This window comes from Cetorhinus maximus, chromosome 5 (genome assembly GCF_964194155.1).
Source record: "Cetorhinus maximus chromosome 5, sCetMax3.hap1.1, whole genome shotgun sequence".
NCBI classification, from domain to species: Eukaryota; Metazoa; Chordata; class Chondrichthyes; order Lamniformes; family Cetorhinidae; genus Cetorhinus; species Cetorhinus maximus.
Genome location: NC_135883.1, coordinates 167403159 through 167422037, shown reverse-complemented (window position 1 = coordinate 167422037; position 18879 = coordinate 167403159). Strand labels below are relative to the sequence as shown.

General features: G+C 43.0%; 1 protein-coding gene across 1 annotated transcript in view; it reads left to right on the top strand.

Moving 5' to 3' along the window:
* LOC144681151 (dynein axonemal heavy chain 8-like) overlaps nt 1-18879 on the top strand; it is a 1659468-nt gene that overhangs the window by 1475450 nt on the left and 165139 nt on the right. The window contains exon 56 of the mRNA XM_078542878.1: nt 14830-15043. Coding sequence (XP_078399004.1) covers nt 14830-15043 — 214 coding nt within the window. The remainder of the gene's footprint in view (nt 1-14829; nt 15044-18879) is intronic.

The window sequence follows — 18879 nt, the reverse complement described above, 5'->3', positions numbered from 1 at the left end:
ACGTCATGAAACCAGTTTGCAATTGTCTGCTCTGCTTGTCAGTAGTGGACTGCATTTCCCACCGTCGCATGTCAGGAACTTCATTTAATACAACTGCACATCATTATAAGCCCAGCTCGTTGAAATCATCCCCTCATGTCAAATTTACCATCCACATTGGCGGGAAAACAAGTGTGATGTGCAGAACTTGGGACTTACCTTAAGGGCCTTGCTCACATCACGGGCATCCAAGGAGCAGAAGATGCTGGAGCCATATAGCACTGGACCCTGGAGAAACGTGCATTGCATGCAGGGTGAATTCTGATGGGCATGGCTCTGCCACGAAGCAGCTCATGGAAGGTGGAATGTCACTATCGAGGGTCTGCTTCAGGACATTAGTACTTTGTGGGATTTACATTTGAGGAAAATGTTTAAACCTGCTGGAGTTCTTTGCAGAGATCAGGTACCCCTTTGACAGATGATCATCGAGGGAGTAGAGAGGGAGGTGTAGGTTTGACTGGGAGAGGGGGAAAGTTGGGAGGGTGAGAACAATGGTGTCAGAGGGGGAGGGTTGGTGGGGGAGGGAGTACGGAGGAGGAGGGTGTAACAAGGGACAATACGACAACCTGGGAGATAGGTGTAAGGGGGAAGGAAGGTATAAGGGAAGGGGTTTGGAGGGGGGAAGCACTTAGGGGAGAGGAAGGAGTTTGAGGGGGGAGAAGGAGTTTGACATAAGGAAGGGGTTTGGAGAAGGGAAGGAGTCCAGAGGGAGGAAGGAGTTCACAGTGGGGAAGGAGTCCAGAGAGAGGAAGGAGTCCGCAGGAGGAAAGAGTAAGGATGAACGAAGGAGTAATGGTGGGGGAAGGACTCAGTGGGAGGAAGGAGTAAGGGGGGGGGATGTCCAGGTGAATGTACAAAGGAGGGGTCCGTAGAGTTGATGACTGCCTCCTGGGGAGCAAAATGAGGGTGGGTGTGATAGGAAGGAATGGTGAAAATGAGAGAGGATAGAGTGAGCCGGTAAGGTGGGTGGGCAAGGGTGCGACAGTACTGGTATGAGGGACGGCAAGGGCGGTTGGTGGGGATTCGGAGGCAGACATAGACAATGAGGGTGGGAAGGAGGTCGGGAAGGTCAATGTGGATGCGGTGTAATTCTCGGGAAGGTAGGGAATAGGTTCACCTGGATATCCCGGAAAGAAAAGGGTTCTGGCTGGTAGGTGATGGTGGGGAGTTGGAGTTGATACCAGGGCTTCGACAGTGATGGGGGAAAGGACATGGGTGACTGGGGGAGGGCAAAGGATGGGGGTGCTGAAGACAAAGTTTACCAGTACTATGCTTCTAAAATCTAAGTGAGAGGAGCCTCGTGTTGGGTGGGAGCAGATGCTATATGGGAGTGCAATCAGTGGGTGGGCAGACATGCAGGTCAGCTCAGATGGACAAGTGAAAGAAAATGCCAGCAGGTAGCATTAAAAGTGCTCAGGGCATTGAGATAAGTGTGAGTGAGAAAGGATCCACGTGTGTGGGAGAGTGCATGCATGATGCTCCAAAAGGCCCTGCCACACACACGCGCACGCACACACAAACACACACACACACTTCTCCCTCCAGAATCACTTGTGGGCCAGCCGAGTACAGCTGAACTGCTTGTTTTGGGGGTTGGGGGTGGGGGGGATGGTGGGGGTAGGTGCGGGTGGTATACAGGAGGAGGACTCCTGAAGCCTGTAAATAAAGTTGAAGGACAGGATTACACATTATTTAGTGAAAGTGAGTATATTTTCAGATTATAAAGTGACAAAATATGCTCACCCATGCAACCACTTGTGATCAGAAATTCTTAACTTTTCTAGGCCTAACAGTTCTTCTCGGTGCTGCCCTAATATTCGCAGCTGCTATGGCACAGCGGATGGTAAGCGTTAAGCTGCTCAAATCCCAGAGGAATACTTGAAGCAGCTGCCACAACTATTTGCAATTTGTATTTATTTCGAGATGTGGGCTTTGATTTCAGTAAAAAGGTCACTGAGGCTTAGGGGGTTTTTACAAAACTAAATTAAACCTTTATTAATAAAAAAATGATTTTAAGCATTTACAGGGGTTTACAGGTTACTACTATAATAACTCCCAAAGACCCAGGCAAGGTACACATCCTGGACAGTCGAATTCAAAGTGAGTTTTCCTCAGCTTCAGTTCCTTGTAGACAGCAACTTGAGGCTTTTCACACTTGTGCTAGGTCTTGAAATGCTTTCCCCTTACACATAATCTCATCCCCTTTATACAGATTTCTCCCTTTTCAATGTAAATCCCATTGTTTCAATATGTCTTTTCAACTCTACTTTTCTAATAATAAAAATCTTTCATGGTACCAATTTTATCAGTAAGCTTTGGGAAAAATAAACACACTGTTTGGCTAGGTGTAACACCTTACCACCTCTTTGAAATTTACTACTCCAATTTATGTAAAAATGCAAATGTACCCTTTACACCTTACATTGTAAACCTCCAGCCATGTTTACCTATTTAACATTTCAAACCTAGCTTTTCTTCTTGATACATCAAAGCCTTCAGATCAGCATGCTCTAATTCAATTAATCCCCTCCCTACACACACACACAGACATACACAATTTATTATGCAATGCTGGCATTTTTTTCGAGAGGACTAGAATATAAAAGCAGGGATGTGCTGCTGAGGCTTTATAAGGCTCTGGTCAGACCACATTTAGAATATTGTGAGCAATTTTGGGCCCTGTATCTCAGGAAGGATGTGCTGGCCCTGGAGAGGGTCCAGAGGAGGTTCATGAGAATGATCCCAGGAATGAGAGGCTTAACATATGAGGAACGTTTGAGGACTCTGGGTCTATACTCGATGGAGTTTAGAAGGCTGAGGGGGAATCTGATTGAAACTTACAGAATACTGAAAGGCCTGGATAGAGTGGACGTGGGGAAGATGTTTCCATTAGGAGGAGAGACTAGGACCCGAGGGCACAGCCTCAGAGTAAAGGGAAGACCTTTTAGAACAGAGATGAGGAGAAACTTCTTTAACCAGAGAGTGGTGAATCTATGGAATTCATTGCTGTAGAAGGCTGTGGAGGCCAGGTTATTGAGTGTATTTAAGACCGAGACAGATAGGTTCTTGATTGGTAAGGGGATCAAAGGTTACAGGGAGAATGGGGTTGAGAAACTTATCAGCCATGATTGAGTGGCGGAGCAGACTCGATGGGCCGAATGGCCTAATTTCTGCTCCTACGTGTCTTATGGTCTTATGGTCTAACACGATGTAAATTATTATATCTTCCTGACATTCCCCTCTTTTTTGAAAAATGAACCATCATAATTTAAAAAGACAGCTTCATTTTCTGAACCTATCTTACATTACCTCCTAAACTTATTACACTAATACATTACTACAATGCAAGCATTAACATAATATATACACAAATCCTTGATGTCAACAGAAATCATTCTAGTCTAGGGACCAGGTTTTAAACATCCAATTTTCTCTTTAAGCTTCAAACTCTTGACAATGTATCTGCAATCATATGTTCTCGTCCAACCACATGTGTAATCTGTAGATTAAATGGTTGCAGTAATAAGCTCCATCTGAATAGCTTTGCACTTCTGTCTTGAAATTTGTCCAGAAACTTTAAAAGATTGTGGTCTGCATAAACAATTGTTTCTGACAAATTGTTTGCAATATGAATCTCGAAATGCTGCAACATTAACACCAAAACCAAAGTTTCTTTTTTGATCGTTGAATAGCTTCTCTGTTGTACATTCAACTTTCCTGAAAAATACCCTCTCGGTTTTTCAATTCCAGTGTCATTTTCTTGTAATAATACAGCCCCAATGCTTATATCGCTTGCGTCAAAATTGCTTGGGCATAATTGAGTACTACCAAAACTGGTGTCGTAGTTAATACAGTTTTCAAACTGTCAGATGCATTCTGACACTCCTGTGTCCATTGAAACTTCTTGTTCTTTTTTAATAGTTCAGTCAATGGAGCAACCACACTGCTAAAATTTGGTACAAATTTCCAATAAAATCCACCCATGCCCAGAAATCTCAAAACTTCTCGTTTTCTTGTATTCCTGGGGAAATCCACAATAGCTTTGACTTTCACATCTCTCGGAGCGACCTTACCAGGTCCAATGGTATGGCCTAGATATGTAACTTGCGCTTTTGCAAATTCACTTTTAGCCAAGTTCATCACCAAATTAGCTTCTTGTCATCGAGTAAATAATTTTTCCAGATGTTGTAAATGGTTCTCCCACATCTGCCTGAAAACTATCAAGTCATCAGTATAAACAGCACATTGCTCAGGCCTTTGTTTGTCAGTCTTTGGAATGTTGCAGGTGCATTTTTCTTACCAAATGGTATGACTTTAAATACAGTCCATTTGGCGTCACAAAGCCAATATTTCCTTTGTTTTCTCCGATAACGGTACTTACCAATATCCTTTTAACATGTCAATCTTTGCGATAAATTTTGATTGTCCCACTTTCTCAATGCAATCTTCCAACTGTGGTATAGGATATGAATCCACTTTTGTAACCACATCCACCTTTCGATAGTCCACACACAGGATTGAATTTTGCCGTCGGCGAGCAGGGGACGGGGCCTGCGGCGAGCAGGGGACGGGGCCTGCTCACCAACATGAAAATGACGTGGGATGACGTCGGGGGAAACCCCCAATGTCATCCCGCCCCATTTAAATCTTCAGAAAGGAGGGGGCACAGCGAGATCAGCTCTCCACCCGAATTAAGGTTGGTGGGCAGGCCAGGAGCCCCGGTAGGCTTCTGAAAAAACGTGAAACCTCATCCACCGGCAGGATGAAGTTTCATGTAGGGTTTTTAAAAGTTTATTAAAGTTTCAGTGAAATTTATTAACATGTCCCATCTCATGTGACATTGTCACATGATGGGGACATGTTAAGGAGTTTTTTTATTTTTCTATTTTTAATGTACATAAGGCTGTCAACGATCTCCCTGAGGCAGCACTTAGCCTCAGAGAGATGTTGCCTCTGATGACTTTGGTGTGCATCCTCTGGAGTGCTGAGGCTTTGAGGGCCCCAGCTTGCTTTGGCTGTCCTCCTGTGGGCCAGCTGCTCCCTCTGCAGTGACAGAGGGCAAGTTTGAGGGGCTCACAGGCAAAGGGAGAGGACTGACTCTGAGATTCCTGAGTGGATGACTCAGGGGTGTCCAGCTGCTGCTCCTCCTCCCCTCGGGTACCCTGCTGCTTTGAGCCAGCTTCCCCTGCGCAAAAACAAACAAAGAGAGTGTGAGTAGAACACATGGCACTGTATGGAATGCTTGTGTGGTGAGCAAAGACACGGAGGGAATGAGAACTTGAGCTCCAGAGGGTATGAGCCTGATGGAGATATGTGGGTGTGTGTGGGAGTTAGTGGTATTGTCCCTTGAGGTGTGAGATTCCTGTGGATGTGTGATGGGTTTGTGAATGGGTGAGTTGAGACTGCTGAGAAGAGTGAATTACCCTAGCAGAACGAATGAGACCATTCATCTTCTTTCAGCACTGGGTGGCTGTCCTCTTTTGCAGGACGTTGTCGCTGATCACTGCTGCCACTGTCTCCCATGCTGGATTGGTGGCCTTGCTTACTGGTCTTCGCCCAGAGTGGGGGTAGAGGACTTCGCAGCAGGCCTCCACCTCGAGGGAGGCGGCACTAAATCTGGAGGAAGCACATTCGCCCCCTTCAGCAGCCATCAGTTCGCAGCAGCTTCCTATCCTTTGAACAGTGCTGGCTCTGTGCATGGGCGGCCTTTCAATATGACTCCAATTTTACTGAAGGCCTGATGTGACAGTTGGGCAGGCAAATGAGAGGATGCCCAATCAGTGATCCGGTGTATTTCCCGGGAATGCTTGATTAATGATTGGGACAATATGGCATGAAAAGCTGCCATTGCGGCCAACGGGTAAAATGCCCTTGTTCCTGCCCGTTACCATGCTTAGTGCAAATCTGGAACAATTCCGCCCATTGTGTTTCAGGAGCTTTGATGAAAATTGCTACTGAGTGAAGACAGCTGCACTTTTGAATGCATAGCTACCTTCATGAAGAGAGATTGTGTAAAATATTTCCTGCCCCCATTTCCTCCACCACCAAACCACGCCCCCCCCCCCCCACCCCCCCCAACCCTCTCCCCCCCTCCACCTATGCTACAGCAAAAATGGTGGGTGCCCGTTAGAACCATAGAAAAGTTACAGCACAGAAGGAGGCCATTCAGCCCATCTTGTCCATGCCAGCCCGAGGACACCCAGGTGCCCTTTCTAATCCCACCTTCCTGCACCCGGCCCATAGCCCTGCAGCTTACAGCACTTAAGGTGCAGATCCAGGTACTTTTTAAAAGAGTTTAGAGTTTCTGCCTCTACCACCAACTTGAGCAGCGAATTCCAGACACTCACTACCCTCTGCGTAAAAAAGTTCTTCCTCATGTCCCCCCTACACCTTCTGCCACTTATCTTGAATCTATGTCCCCTGGTTCTAGAATTCTCCACCAAGGGAAACAATTTTATCCTGTCCACTCTATCTATTCCCCTCATAATTTTGTACACCTCAATCAAGACACCTCTCAGCCTTCTTTGTTCTAAGGAAAATAACCCCAACCTATCCAATCTCTCCTCGTAGCTACACTTTTCTAACCCTGGCAACATTCTTGTAAACCTCCTCTGCACTTTCTCCAGAGCTATTACGTCCTTCCTGTAATGTGGTGACCAGAACTGCACACAATACTCCAGTTGTGGCCTCACTAGTGCTTTATACAATTCCAACATTATATCCTTACTTTTATATTCTATACCTCTACCAATGAAGGAGAGCATTCCATATGTCTTCTTTACAACCTTGTCTACTTGAACTGCTGCCTTCAGGGACCTGTGTACTCGTACACCAAGATCTCTCACTTCATCTACCCCTCTTAGTATATTCCCATTTATTTTGTAATCCCTGTAACTGTTTGACCTCCCTAAATGTATGACCTCACACTTCTCTATGTTAAAATCCATCTGCCACTTTACCGCCCACTCCACCAGCCCATCTATATCGTTTTGTTACGTGGGAGCAACTTCTGGATTTGGGGCTCTGGCACCATTTTGGCTAAGGCAAAGAGCCCTTCCATCTGCATGAAAATTCAGTCCTTTGTGCCCAATTTCCAAGACAGGCTGTCAAAAACATGTACAGCTGCTTACAGTTAAGGTCTCCCAGCAGGTAATTGAAAAACAAGCCAATAAAACTGCTGAAGAATGCAATATAAACCTGGGGATAAGTTATTGGTTTTGTTACCTACGCAGGGTGAACCGCTGAAGGCTGGATTTAGTGGACCTTATTTGATTAAAAAGAAACTCAGTGAAGTTAACTGCATTATTAGTATACCAGATAGAAGGATAACTCGATGAAACGTTATTTTGACAGGGATGTTAACCAACCAGGATAACAGGTACAAGAGAGAGATATGACTATAACTGAGGGTTCAAATTACACCCCCAGCAATAAGATTAGTCAATAAAGAGGTGTCAAAGAGTTTGGATCAAATATTAGACCATCTCCCAGAAGAGTCTTGGAGTGACAGTCAAATTGTGAAAAGAATGTGAGTCACTCTGTAGAGGTAGACCAGGATGAGCTTCTTTCGCTATGCATGATGTTGATGTGGGTGTGGTGTTCAATGGTTTAATTGTTCTGTGTTTGATTATGTTAAACTGTTCACTGATCTATCTTTTCTGTGCTTGATTGCTTAAGCATGGGTGAAGTCTCCAAGAGAAAAATAAACAAATGCTACATGAGGAAGACCTGAGCTCTGGACATGTGTGGAGATATCTTGTAACTGAAGAGATATTTAAAGCACTATAAATAAGCTAGTAGTCCACTTTGAGCTAGTGTAAGCTCTGCATTACTCTGAGATAAATCAGATATCTAAAATATACAGCAAACCAGCAAATACACAACAAAATTGGCAATGAGGTTGGTTGAAGAAAGTTTAACTTTATCAGTTCCAGAACCATTTCTTTTATCGCTGGGGAATCCTCCCGTGCTGTGAGATCAATGGATTTTAGGGTTCAAGAACTACCAGCTTGCTGCAGGTATATACAGTCTGGATGTATAAGCGATCTGCAAAAAGGTGATTCTCATACATTGTCTTGGGGCAGAAGGCCAGTGAATATTCAAGCAGCTCACAGGAGATAAGTGAGCATTTGATACGGTGGTAAGTACTCTTGAAAATACTTTAGGCCAAAGAAAAGTATGATGATCGACTGATAAAATTTCCATCAGAGATGCCAGGGAAATGGTGAACCCATTAAACAATATGTGATAGAGTTTTGGCAATTGGCTTCTATATTTAAATTTTGCTCACCAACCAACAAACTAATTTGTGACCAATCAATTGAAAAGACTTCAATTCCATGGCGGGAATTATCTCCACATGGACACTGATGATTTAAGCATGGAAAAAACCATGACCTTGGCAATCCAAATCGAATCTGCCATGTTAGATTCTAAGAGGTTTCACAGAAATGCACTGACTCAAGGTTGCCAGACACAGTTTGCCCAGCCAGCTCAAGTGTTATGGTTATGGTTATGGGCAAAGAGCTCTCAGCAGTCTCAACACATGTCCCATCACAGTCAGATACCATCAAAACTGTGCCTGAAATTGTGGAAATGCTCATCAAGTCACAGCACCATGTCCAGCTCGAGGGAAAACATGTTACTCATGCTTAAAGTGGAACCATTTTGCAAATGTGTGCAGGTCATTGAAGAAGAAGACTTCATCAGATCAACACATGGAGGAATCTTTTCCTGTGAGTGAGGTACAGCATCTATATACCTTCATAAATAGTAAAGCAGCAGGCCATTTTAAGGAATGCCCAGTCTAGATTGCAGGCATCCGAGTGTTGCTTCTTATCACTGTTGGCATGAAAGTATCTATTTTGAGTGGCAAACTCTACCTTTGTTATTTTCCGCAACTTTCTCTCATTCCCGCAACAGACACTCTTCAAGCTTATGATGACTCAATTATTCTGATTTTGGGAATGATCACAGTTCCAGTATGGTACTACTATCACAGACAGTGTCAGCATCAGTGATAGCAAAACAACTTGCAATATCGAAGACTACATGATCACATTGATTTCACACACAACCACAAATCTTGTTATGCGAGAGGAATTGGAGACAGAATCGGTGACAGTCAGCAGAAAGTAAGCCAGTACCTAAAAACTGAGTGGCCTCGTGAAATAGAGGAAGAACTAATCCCGTAATACAGAGTACACAATGAACTTGCATTGTTTGGTGATAACATGCAGAACTTGAGCGTTTATCCCAAAAGTGTTACAGCTACTTGTATTGCATCTTGCCCATGAAGGATATCCATGCACCATTAAGATGAAACAATGATTCCATGAAGCAGTTTGGTGGCTCGCAATGGATTGCTGTATAGAAGAGTTCATTCGAAACTGCGTAGCTTGTGCACTCTGTGAAAAATCTGTTAAACCGTGTCCCACAATTCTACAACCAACCCTGTGGTCAACAAAACCATGGCAACAACTCCAAGTTGATATTTTTGAAGAAGTGCAAGCAGCCCCTAGGAATCAACATTTTTTGCTTTTTGTTCATGATCTACATAAGAAATGGCCAGAAATTGCTGCAACAAATCCTATAACAAGCCACCTCAGTTATTGACTTTCTAGACAAGTTGTTTACAAAATGGCATTGCCAGAGATGCTCACTACAGGTAATGGACAGTATTTTGTTTCCAGTCATTTCATGGTGTACCTAGCTAGCTACGGAATTCATCACCATCTGACATCATGCTACAGCCTGCAATCAAATGGTGGCTTTGAATGACTCAACAGGATGATAAAGGATAGTATGAGAGCGAATATACCGGAGGGGAAAGCATTTTAACAATCCATTCACATCCTACTTAGCACATATTGATCCCACACTCCCTGACCAGAAAGGCACTAATCAAATGTATAATAGGTCATAACTTTGCCACTGGCCATTCTTAAGTCATCACCCTCAGTCAACAAGAATGTCAGAGTGGAAGCAGTTAAAATTGCAAAACAACAAGGTAAAGCAAAAACACAAATAAAAACAGAAAATGCTGGAAAAACTCAGCAGGTCTGACAGCATCTATAGAGAGAGAAACAGAGTTAACGTTTCAAGTCCATATGACTTCTTCAGAAGCAAAAGCATACTTTGACAAGTAACTACACACAAGGGAGGCACGATTTGAAGTTGGCGATTGGGTTTACATCAAATGGCCAAATCATGATTATAAACTTGCATCATCTCTTTCAGTTCCAAAGCAGATCAAGTGGTTGCTTGGTTCCAATGCTTATCTGTTAGATGACAATATAAAGTGGAATGCGAGACAGTTGATAGTGAGCAGACCAGGATATTTCAACGACAGTGATTACGAGGATACATTTCCGTTCCCTATGAATGATGTTGACCATCGATCTCATCAAGTTGATCACATAGAACCACAATTTCAAATTCATAGATCTAATTGTAGACCTCGGATGCCTTCATATCTCAAAGACTATTTCTGTATTTAGGGAAAACAGACAAGTTGAACTCTAATAAATTTCTTGATGTATATAAGTTTGTTGTTTAGGATGATTTAATTTAAAATGAGATTTTTAGCTAAAAGGGAGAAAGGATGTAGTATTTAATGATATCATTAATCTGTGTTTGATTGTATTAGTCTGTTCAGTGAAATATGTTCACTGTGCTTGATTGCTTAAGCCTGAGTGGAGCCTCAATGAAAAAAACAAAAAGATGCACAGAAAGACCTGAACTCTTAACATGTGTGTAGATATCCTGTGATTGTTGAGATATTTTAAAGCACTTTAAATAAACCAGTTGTAGACTTAGAACTAGTGTCATCTCGGAATTACTCTGAGGAAAATCAGATATCTAAAATATACAATAAACCAATTGTGAATACACAATAGTGAGAAGCTTGACATAATCCAGGACAAAGCAACCCACTTGATCAATACGCCATCCACACCACCTTAAACATTCACTCTCTCCACCACCAAAATACAGTGGCAGCAGTGTGTACCGTCTACAAGATGCACAACAGCAATTCACCAAGGCTCCTTTAACAGCACCTTCCAAACCTACAGTCTCTACCACCTAGAAAGACAAAGACAGCAGATGCATGGAAACACCACCAACTGGAAGTTCCCCTCCAAGCCACACACCATACTGACTTACATCACTGTTCCTTCGCTGTTGCTGGGTCAAAATCCTGGAACTTCTTTCCTGACAGCACTGTGGGTGTACCGACAACACATGGACTGCAGTGGTTCAAGACGGCAGCTCACCACCACCTTCTCAAGGGCAATTAGATATGAGCAATAAATGCCCAAATCCCATAAATAAAAAAAAGTGAATGCTGTAACAAAAACGGATTCTTATCCTGTACCACGAATTGAAGACTTCATCGGTAGAATTGAAAACTCAGCTCATCAGCAAGGTTGAGTTATTAAATAAATACTGGCAAGGGCCACTAACAAATAAAGCCAAGGAAATCTCTGCTTTTGTAACTCCAGATGCCTCTCTCAGTGTAAAGTGATGCCTTTCGGAATGAAGAATGTGTTAGTTACTTTCCAAAGGCTAGCAAATCAATTTATTAATGGATTATTGAACTATATTTTCTATATTGACACTTTACTGGTCTACAGCAACACTTGGGAAGACCATAGTCCAAATCTTGTGGTCTATGGATGGTCGAAGACCAGACGTATGATTGAAGATGCACGCCAGGACTCTGTAGAAGTCCTGACATAGGATTCTATGTGGGAATTACCTGGGAAGTGTAAACTTCTGATGGGCTAATTCCCTGCTACCCAGGACTGTCTGACTGTCTTCAACTCTGACCTAGAGTCAGAGACTTGGGACAATTCCATGCAACTTACCTTGATAGCTACCCAGGAAATGTTAGGCAGTTTAAAAACTGGTTTAATACCTGAGTAACTCAACAGCCAGCCCCGCCCTCCATCACCCTCCCTAATTGCCAAACTACCCCCCAACCAACCAATTAGCCCCCAACCAACCCAATTAGCCCCTTGAACACCTAACCTCCTCCGACCCAACCTGGCTATTACCTGACTACTGCCTCCCCTAACCACCCAACTGTCTCCTCTGACCACTCAGATAACCCCTGGCTACCTGACCACCCCCCCAACCCAACCCAACCACCCGATTATGCCCCAATCACCTATCCTCCTCCCGACTACCCCAGACCCAAATGTAACTCAGCCACCCGCTCACCTATCCATCTCCCCAATCACCCACCTCATCCACCCACCCAAAAAGACACTTCACCCACTAACCCACCTAACCACTTCACCCATCTACTCACCTCACCCACACACACACAACCACCTCACCCACCTACCCATTTACTCACTGACCCACTCCCCCATCTATCCTTTCACTCATTTATGCACTCACCCATTCACTCACCCCTTCAGCCATCCATTCACTAACCCACACTCATTCATTTAAAGACTGGGCCTTTAAATACTTATCAGAATATGGCAGCTAGTGCCGTAAAAAGTGGATGCGTTCTCTCTTTCCCTGATTCTATTACAATCCACTGGAGCTCCCTGGGAAATGCTGCTCTGCCCATTTCTCCTTCAGCTGGGATTGGAAGATCCCAGAAGAAATGGGCAGCAGTGTTGGGTCAGGAAAATCTTCACTGCCAGCTGCCCGGAAGATTCAGGCCCATGTTAAACACCACAGTGCACTATTCGAGAGACTACAAAAAAATTGACTTTGTGATAGATTTGGCAAAATGTAAATATTCCAAGGGCAATGGCACTTATTTGGGACATGTCATGAGGAACGGTCATGTTGCTCGAAGAAGCTAAAGTTCAAGCGATAATGGATTTTCCTGTTCCTAAAACCAAATAAGACATAAGGCCTTTCCTCAGAATGTGTGGATTTTACAGGAAGATTCAAGGGCACTTAGGGATGGGCAACAAATGCTGGCCTAGACAGCGACGCCCACATCCCATGAATGAATAAAAAAAAGTTTGTCCCAAATTTCAGCACAGTAGCCACATCATTAACAAAATTATTGAAGAAGAAAGTCAAATATGACTGGAAAGAATATTGTCAGACTGCTTTTGAGAGATTAATGGCTGTCTAAAGTTAATGCAAACATTTACTTTAAAAATCGGTCATGTCGCAGAAAGAAACAATGTAATTGCAGACTCTTTATCCAGAGTTTGATTATACATTTAAATAATTCATAACTGCTTAAAGGAGACTTATAAACTTTATTTATGTACCAAAAGATTTGGAAATAAACACTCCATCTGTTTAAGTGCAATCAGTTTTTGACCAGGGACCTGGGATTGCAAGATGTTGGACATTTGTTTCTTGATTGAACTATGGGGAGGGCATCATTTATGTATTGTATGTAATAAGATAGTTGCTAACGTGTTTATAATGTTAAAATATGTAGTAATTTAAATGGTTGTGAAAAAATCCTTATTTTAGTATTTTTTTAAAGAGGGGATGTATGATGGCCCATCCCTTTTGGGTGAAAAAAAAACTATGGGCGGGATTCCGCAATTTGAAAAACATTTGCTAAATAATCCTCAACGTACTAAGAACTAATATAGGATTGTCAGTCAGGCTTGCAGTGAGACATATTTGCATGTACTGGAAGCTACATATATTAATACACAGGGCCCTTTTCTTTGCAGACAGAAAGAACATGTACATACATTGCGCCTGTTTCAGCTAAATAAAATGCCATTCATTCCTCAGGGCAATGCCTTGACCAATCAGGGTCAAGCTGCCTGATTTAAATTTCAAACAATGCTTGGCAGTTAACTGTTGGTCACCATCAGTGGCGTATTCTCCATGGCAGCGCCACTTGCCAACCAATCAGCACTCTGCACAGCATAAATTGTTGTTTTCCCCTTGTATTGGTCATCTTGCAGGTGTCCTGATGAGTGCAAGATGAAAAGCTTAGACATGTCTTTTTTCAACAATATTCGATAGTTTAATGGTAAGCTCTATGAAATAACTCCTTAGGTGTAATATTATATCCTGCTTCTATTCCATTTAGGGAATGAGAGTGATTAGTTCAGGAAATTTGATGATGCCACAGGCAAATTAAACTTGCCTGTGTACTTTGCCTGACAAAACCTTTTCCAATGTGATGTGTTGCCTTGAAGGCAAGCACTCTCCACCATAACTACCATAGCCCTGATTACTGTTTTGTGGGCTCCTTCCCTGCAAGTTCAGCCAGTGGTCGCTCAGCTAGCAAATCTCATGCAGAAGAACCTGTAAGCCTGTGTCAGAGAAGTTTTTGCTGGCCCCTTGTTCTACCACGCTGAATTGTCCGAGGCCTTCTTTGAGATTCTTTGGTTGCTGAGAAATCATAAGGAATCCTTCAGTAAAAAAAATCACTGCAGCTGAACATCTTTGTCAAAAGCTGGTGGAGAAAACAGAACCCCATATATTTGTTGAACCATCAGGAATCTTTTATTCCTTAAAGCTTTTCCACTCAGTGACATTAAATTTCCTCCATTCACCCTCCTCAATGATTTAGAGGCATGATGCACAAGGTTTTCACATCTGGCTCACCAATTAATATGCTACCCAGTTAACTTAATGAGTTTCAGTGGAACACTGGAGCAACTCAATGAAGGCCAGAAGTTGTTGCAATGTAAATTGCCCTCATGATTTCATTCCCTGTATACTGTAATAGGGAGATTATTTTTTTTCTGAATGGACAAGCTAAGAAGTGCAAAACAACCTCATACATAAGTTAGTTTCATATGTTAAATCATCTATTTGTCTTTTTCTGTCTTGCAGATTACGAATGAAATAGTTCGTCAGATGATCGAAATGCATGGAATGTACAACTTGGATAAACCAGGAGTCTTTACTAAAATTATTGATGTACAATTAATGGCTGCAATGATCCATCCAGGGGGAGGGCGCAATGATATTCCACAACGTTTAAAGAGGCACTTCACAGTCTTCAACTGTACACTACCTACCAATGATTCAATTGACAAAATCTTTGGTAAGAGTCAGCTCTCAATTGTTGCTATTAAATATTCCAGCTTTATACAAATGTACCATTATTCTATTGAACAGTGTCCTTGCTCTATAAATATTCTGTGCTACTAATTTTAATACCAGCTTATCATAGAGAAATTAAATTTTGAACAAAGCATTTAGGCTACAAAATTTGACTCTGTAGTACCCATTGGTTTCAGTGCCAGGAGATGAAAAAAATGCTAGCGGTCTGCTTCCTATGACTTACAGCTCAGCCCTCATCAATTGCTATCTTGTCTGCAATTGACTTGCAATTTTTTTTTCTTCAGATGCTTATCCAACTCTCTTTTGAAAGCCATGATCAAATCTGCCTCCACCACACTCATAGGCAGGGCATTCCCGATCCTAACTACCCATTGCATAAAAAAGCTTTTCCTTCCTTTTCACTATTACTGTCCCAGTTTATATTAGGATAATTAAAGCTCCTCAATATCATTAATCTATGGTTTTTGCACCTCTACAATTTCGCTGCAAATTTGTTCCTCTATATTTTTCTCAATAGTTGGTGGCCTATAGAATATAGAATTTCTTAACTCAAACCAAACAGTTGCTGTCCTTGATCCCTCTAGGGTATCCTCTCTCTCCAACACTTCTAGTATTCTCCTTAATCAATACTGCTAGCCCTCTGCCCTTCTTTCCTTCCTTTTTTTTCCCCGAGCGCCTTGTATCCAGGAATATTTAATACTGCCTCTTTTTCAGTCAGATCACCAGAGTGCCACAACATCATATTTTCATGTGGTTATGAGTCTGCAGCTCTCCAATCTTATTTTCATGCTTTCTGTGTGAACAGTAAACCTAATGTAGGCCTATTACAGATGAGAGAGAAGTGAATATATGGTTATGATGATAGATTTACAGAATCACAAAGTGCAGAAGATGCCCTTCGGCCCATCGAGTCTGCACCGACATGTGAGAAACACCTGACCTACCTACCTAATCCCATTTACCAGCACTTGGCCCATTGCCTTGAACGTTATGACGTGCCAAGTGCTCATCCAGGTACTTTTTAAAAGATGTGAGGCAAATTAGATTAGAAAAGGTGTGAGAAGATTCAAATGGAACATTAACACAAGCATGGACTGGTTGAGCCAAATAGTCTGTTTCTGTGCCATATAGACTATGTAATCATATATAGTCCTATAAATCTGAGCCCACCTAATACCTTACTATTTATGTGTCGCTGAAAAATGAGATGAGCTGTTGAAGCTTTCCATCATGCACTCATCAGGACCGAAGCAAAATGCCAAGTTTCAAAGGGAACAATAATTTGCCATTCTTGTCAGTTTGTTTGAGGCTGGGATGCCATGTTTCCTGTAATTGTGATGTTTGAGCTTTGTGCATGTGCATTATACACTCGCTCCCCATCACATTCATAGCTCTGGCACCACACTTCCGCCGCTGTCACATCTCTGCTGTCCCCCTACCCGACCCACACCCAGGTTTTAACAGACCTGGCAGCAACTCCCAAACCCCAACTGCCATCTTGCAGCTTTGCTAACACCCCTGCATCTGTCCCATCTCACATCTGTGGAGGTAGCACCTCCCCCATTCCCCTCCCGCCCTCCCCCAGCCACCGCTATTATAGGTTCACAGCAATGCCAAAGTGTGTCTCAAATTTTTCACTGGGTGTTGGTCATCCTGATTCTCAAGTTCTGTAATACCAAGCAACCTGACTGTTCCTTATTCTATCCAAATCTTTTGGGCACCTTCCTAATGCTACATTCTGGTTCCCAACCCCCCTATCAAGTTGTTTTAAACCCTCTTTAGCAGCACTAGCAAGACATCCTTTAAGGATAATGGTCCTGGCCTTTTTAGGGTATAACCCGTCCACCATGTCCCACCTCCCCCAGAGCTAACCCAGTGCCCTTGCACCCCCTCATGTGCCATCTCTCCAGCCACACATTCATCAGCTCTAAACTTCTATTTCTATACTCACTGGTGCCTGAGATTCTATAGTTAGGAGAACAGGCAGGTGCTTCTCTGGCCACAAACATCAATCCAGGATGGTATGTTGCCTCACTGGTATCAGGATCAAGGATGTCATTCAGTGGACTGCAGAGCACTGAGGGTGGAAGGTGAACAGCCAGAGGTTGCAGTCCATATTGGTATTAATGACAAAGGTTGAAAGAGGGATGAGGTCCTGCAGGCAGATTTTAGGAGGACGACTAGTAAACAGGACCTCAAATATGGTAATCTCCAGATTACTCCCAGTGTCAGGCACCTGCCTGTTCCCCTAACTATAGAATCTCCAATTACAATTGCTTTCTCAATCTTATTCTTCCCCCACCACCCCTTCCCTCATCTCTGTGCAGCAGAGCCACTGGTGGTGCTGGGGATGTGGCTCCGGTTTAACTACCTGGAGCAGCCATCACCCTCACCAGTATTTCGAACTGAATAGTATTGAAGAGCAAGATGCCTTCAGGGGATTCTTGCACTATGTGGCTTTATCCCCCTTGACTGCCTGATGGTTACGCATTCTCTCTCTGCTTTCACACCCTTAAGTTGCCTGGTGCCATTATCCAGAACCCATGTACTTCTTGACACAGCTTGAGCTGCTCCAGCTGTTGACACTTCCATGAGAAGTATCCTTGAGTTACGCAATGAACCAAGAAGTGCATTCCATAGGACTGAAATGCCCGGCCATACCTCTATTATTTGACTAAATAAACTCAACAGAAATAAACTAAATACCTATTAAAGACTTATTAAAAAATGCTTTCCAGCTACTGACCAATCAGTACTATCCCTTGTGCAGACTTCACTTTTAGCTTTTTACCTCACTCCTTGACATTCATCTTCATTTCTCTCTGCTGCTCTACCCACAAACTCGTTCAGGCACATGATCCTTACCTTGGGGAGCTCCAACCAACCAATCGCCTACCTGCTATCATGTGACATCATGCCTTGACTTTTTTTTGTTCAATTTTTCTCAGTGCTCTCTTTGCCACTCCTTTTATCTCATCTGAGCTCTCAGCCCCTCATTACACAGTACTGTCTCTCTCTCTCTTCACTGTTCCTTCTATCTCCACTGTGCTCTCAGGGCTCCTTCAGTTCTCCTTTAGTCACCTCTTCAAAAAGTTCAATCAGATTCGTCAGGCAGCACCCACTCCTTACAAACAATGCTGCTTCTCTCCAATCAGAAGAAACTATTCAAGGTGTTCATTAACACTATTCTTAATTGTCTTTGGCAGTCTTCCATCTCAGGAGATCATGGTTTGTGTGTTGATGATCAGCTTTGTGGCAAACACTGCCTGGTGCGGCTCAGGAGCCCCACTCTGGCATGGTAGCCTCTGCTGTTTTTGTTGAGAAGGTGCAGGGTTTGCTGGCCTCAATTTTCTCTGGACTGTCTTCTTTACAAACTGAGCTTTGTTTCTCCTCGCCTCTTCCAATGCCTCTCCAGTCAGTTAGACTTCAGGGGTCAGGGCTATTGGCAACTGTGTCCCACTTGTCTGTGTTAATGCCTGTCATATTCATATGCCATTTGCAGGTATAGACATCCAGCATGTTGTGACCCAGTGGCCAAAGGTTTCCAATGTTACTCCATCATAGTTGATCTTACTTGTCGTGTTGTCATGGAAAGAGATCATTGTCTTCTTCAGTGTTGTGTCTTATGCCTCAGAGATATGCAGAAATGATACATACCAGGTTATATGTCTAAACAGGAGTTTTATACAATGCTTTAAAATGTCTGCTCTTGTGCTTTCAGCTACTTGCTTCAGTTTACAGACTTTTTATAGACACCACACCCAGGCTTAGCTAATCATACACAGAAAGCAGCTAAGTCAATGGATACACATAATC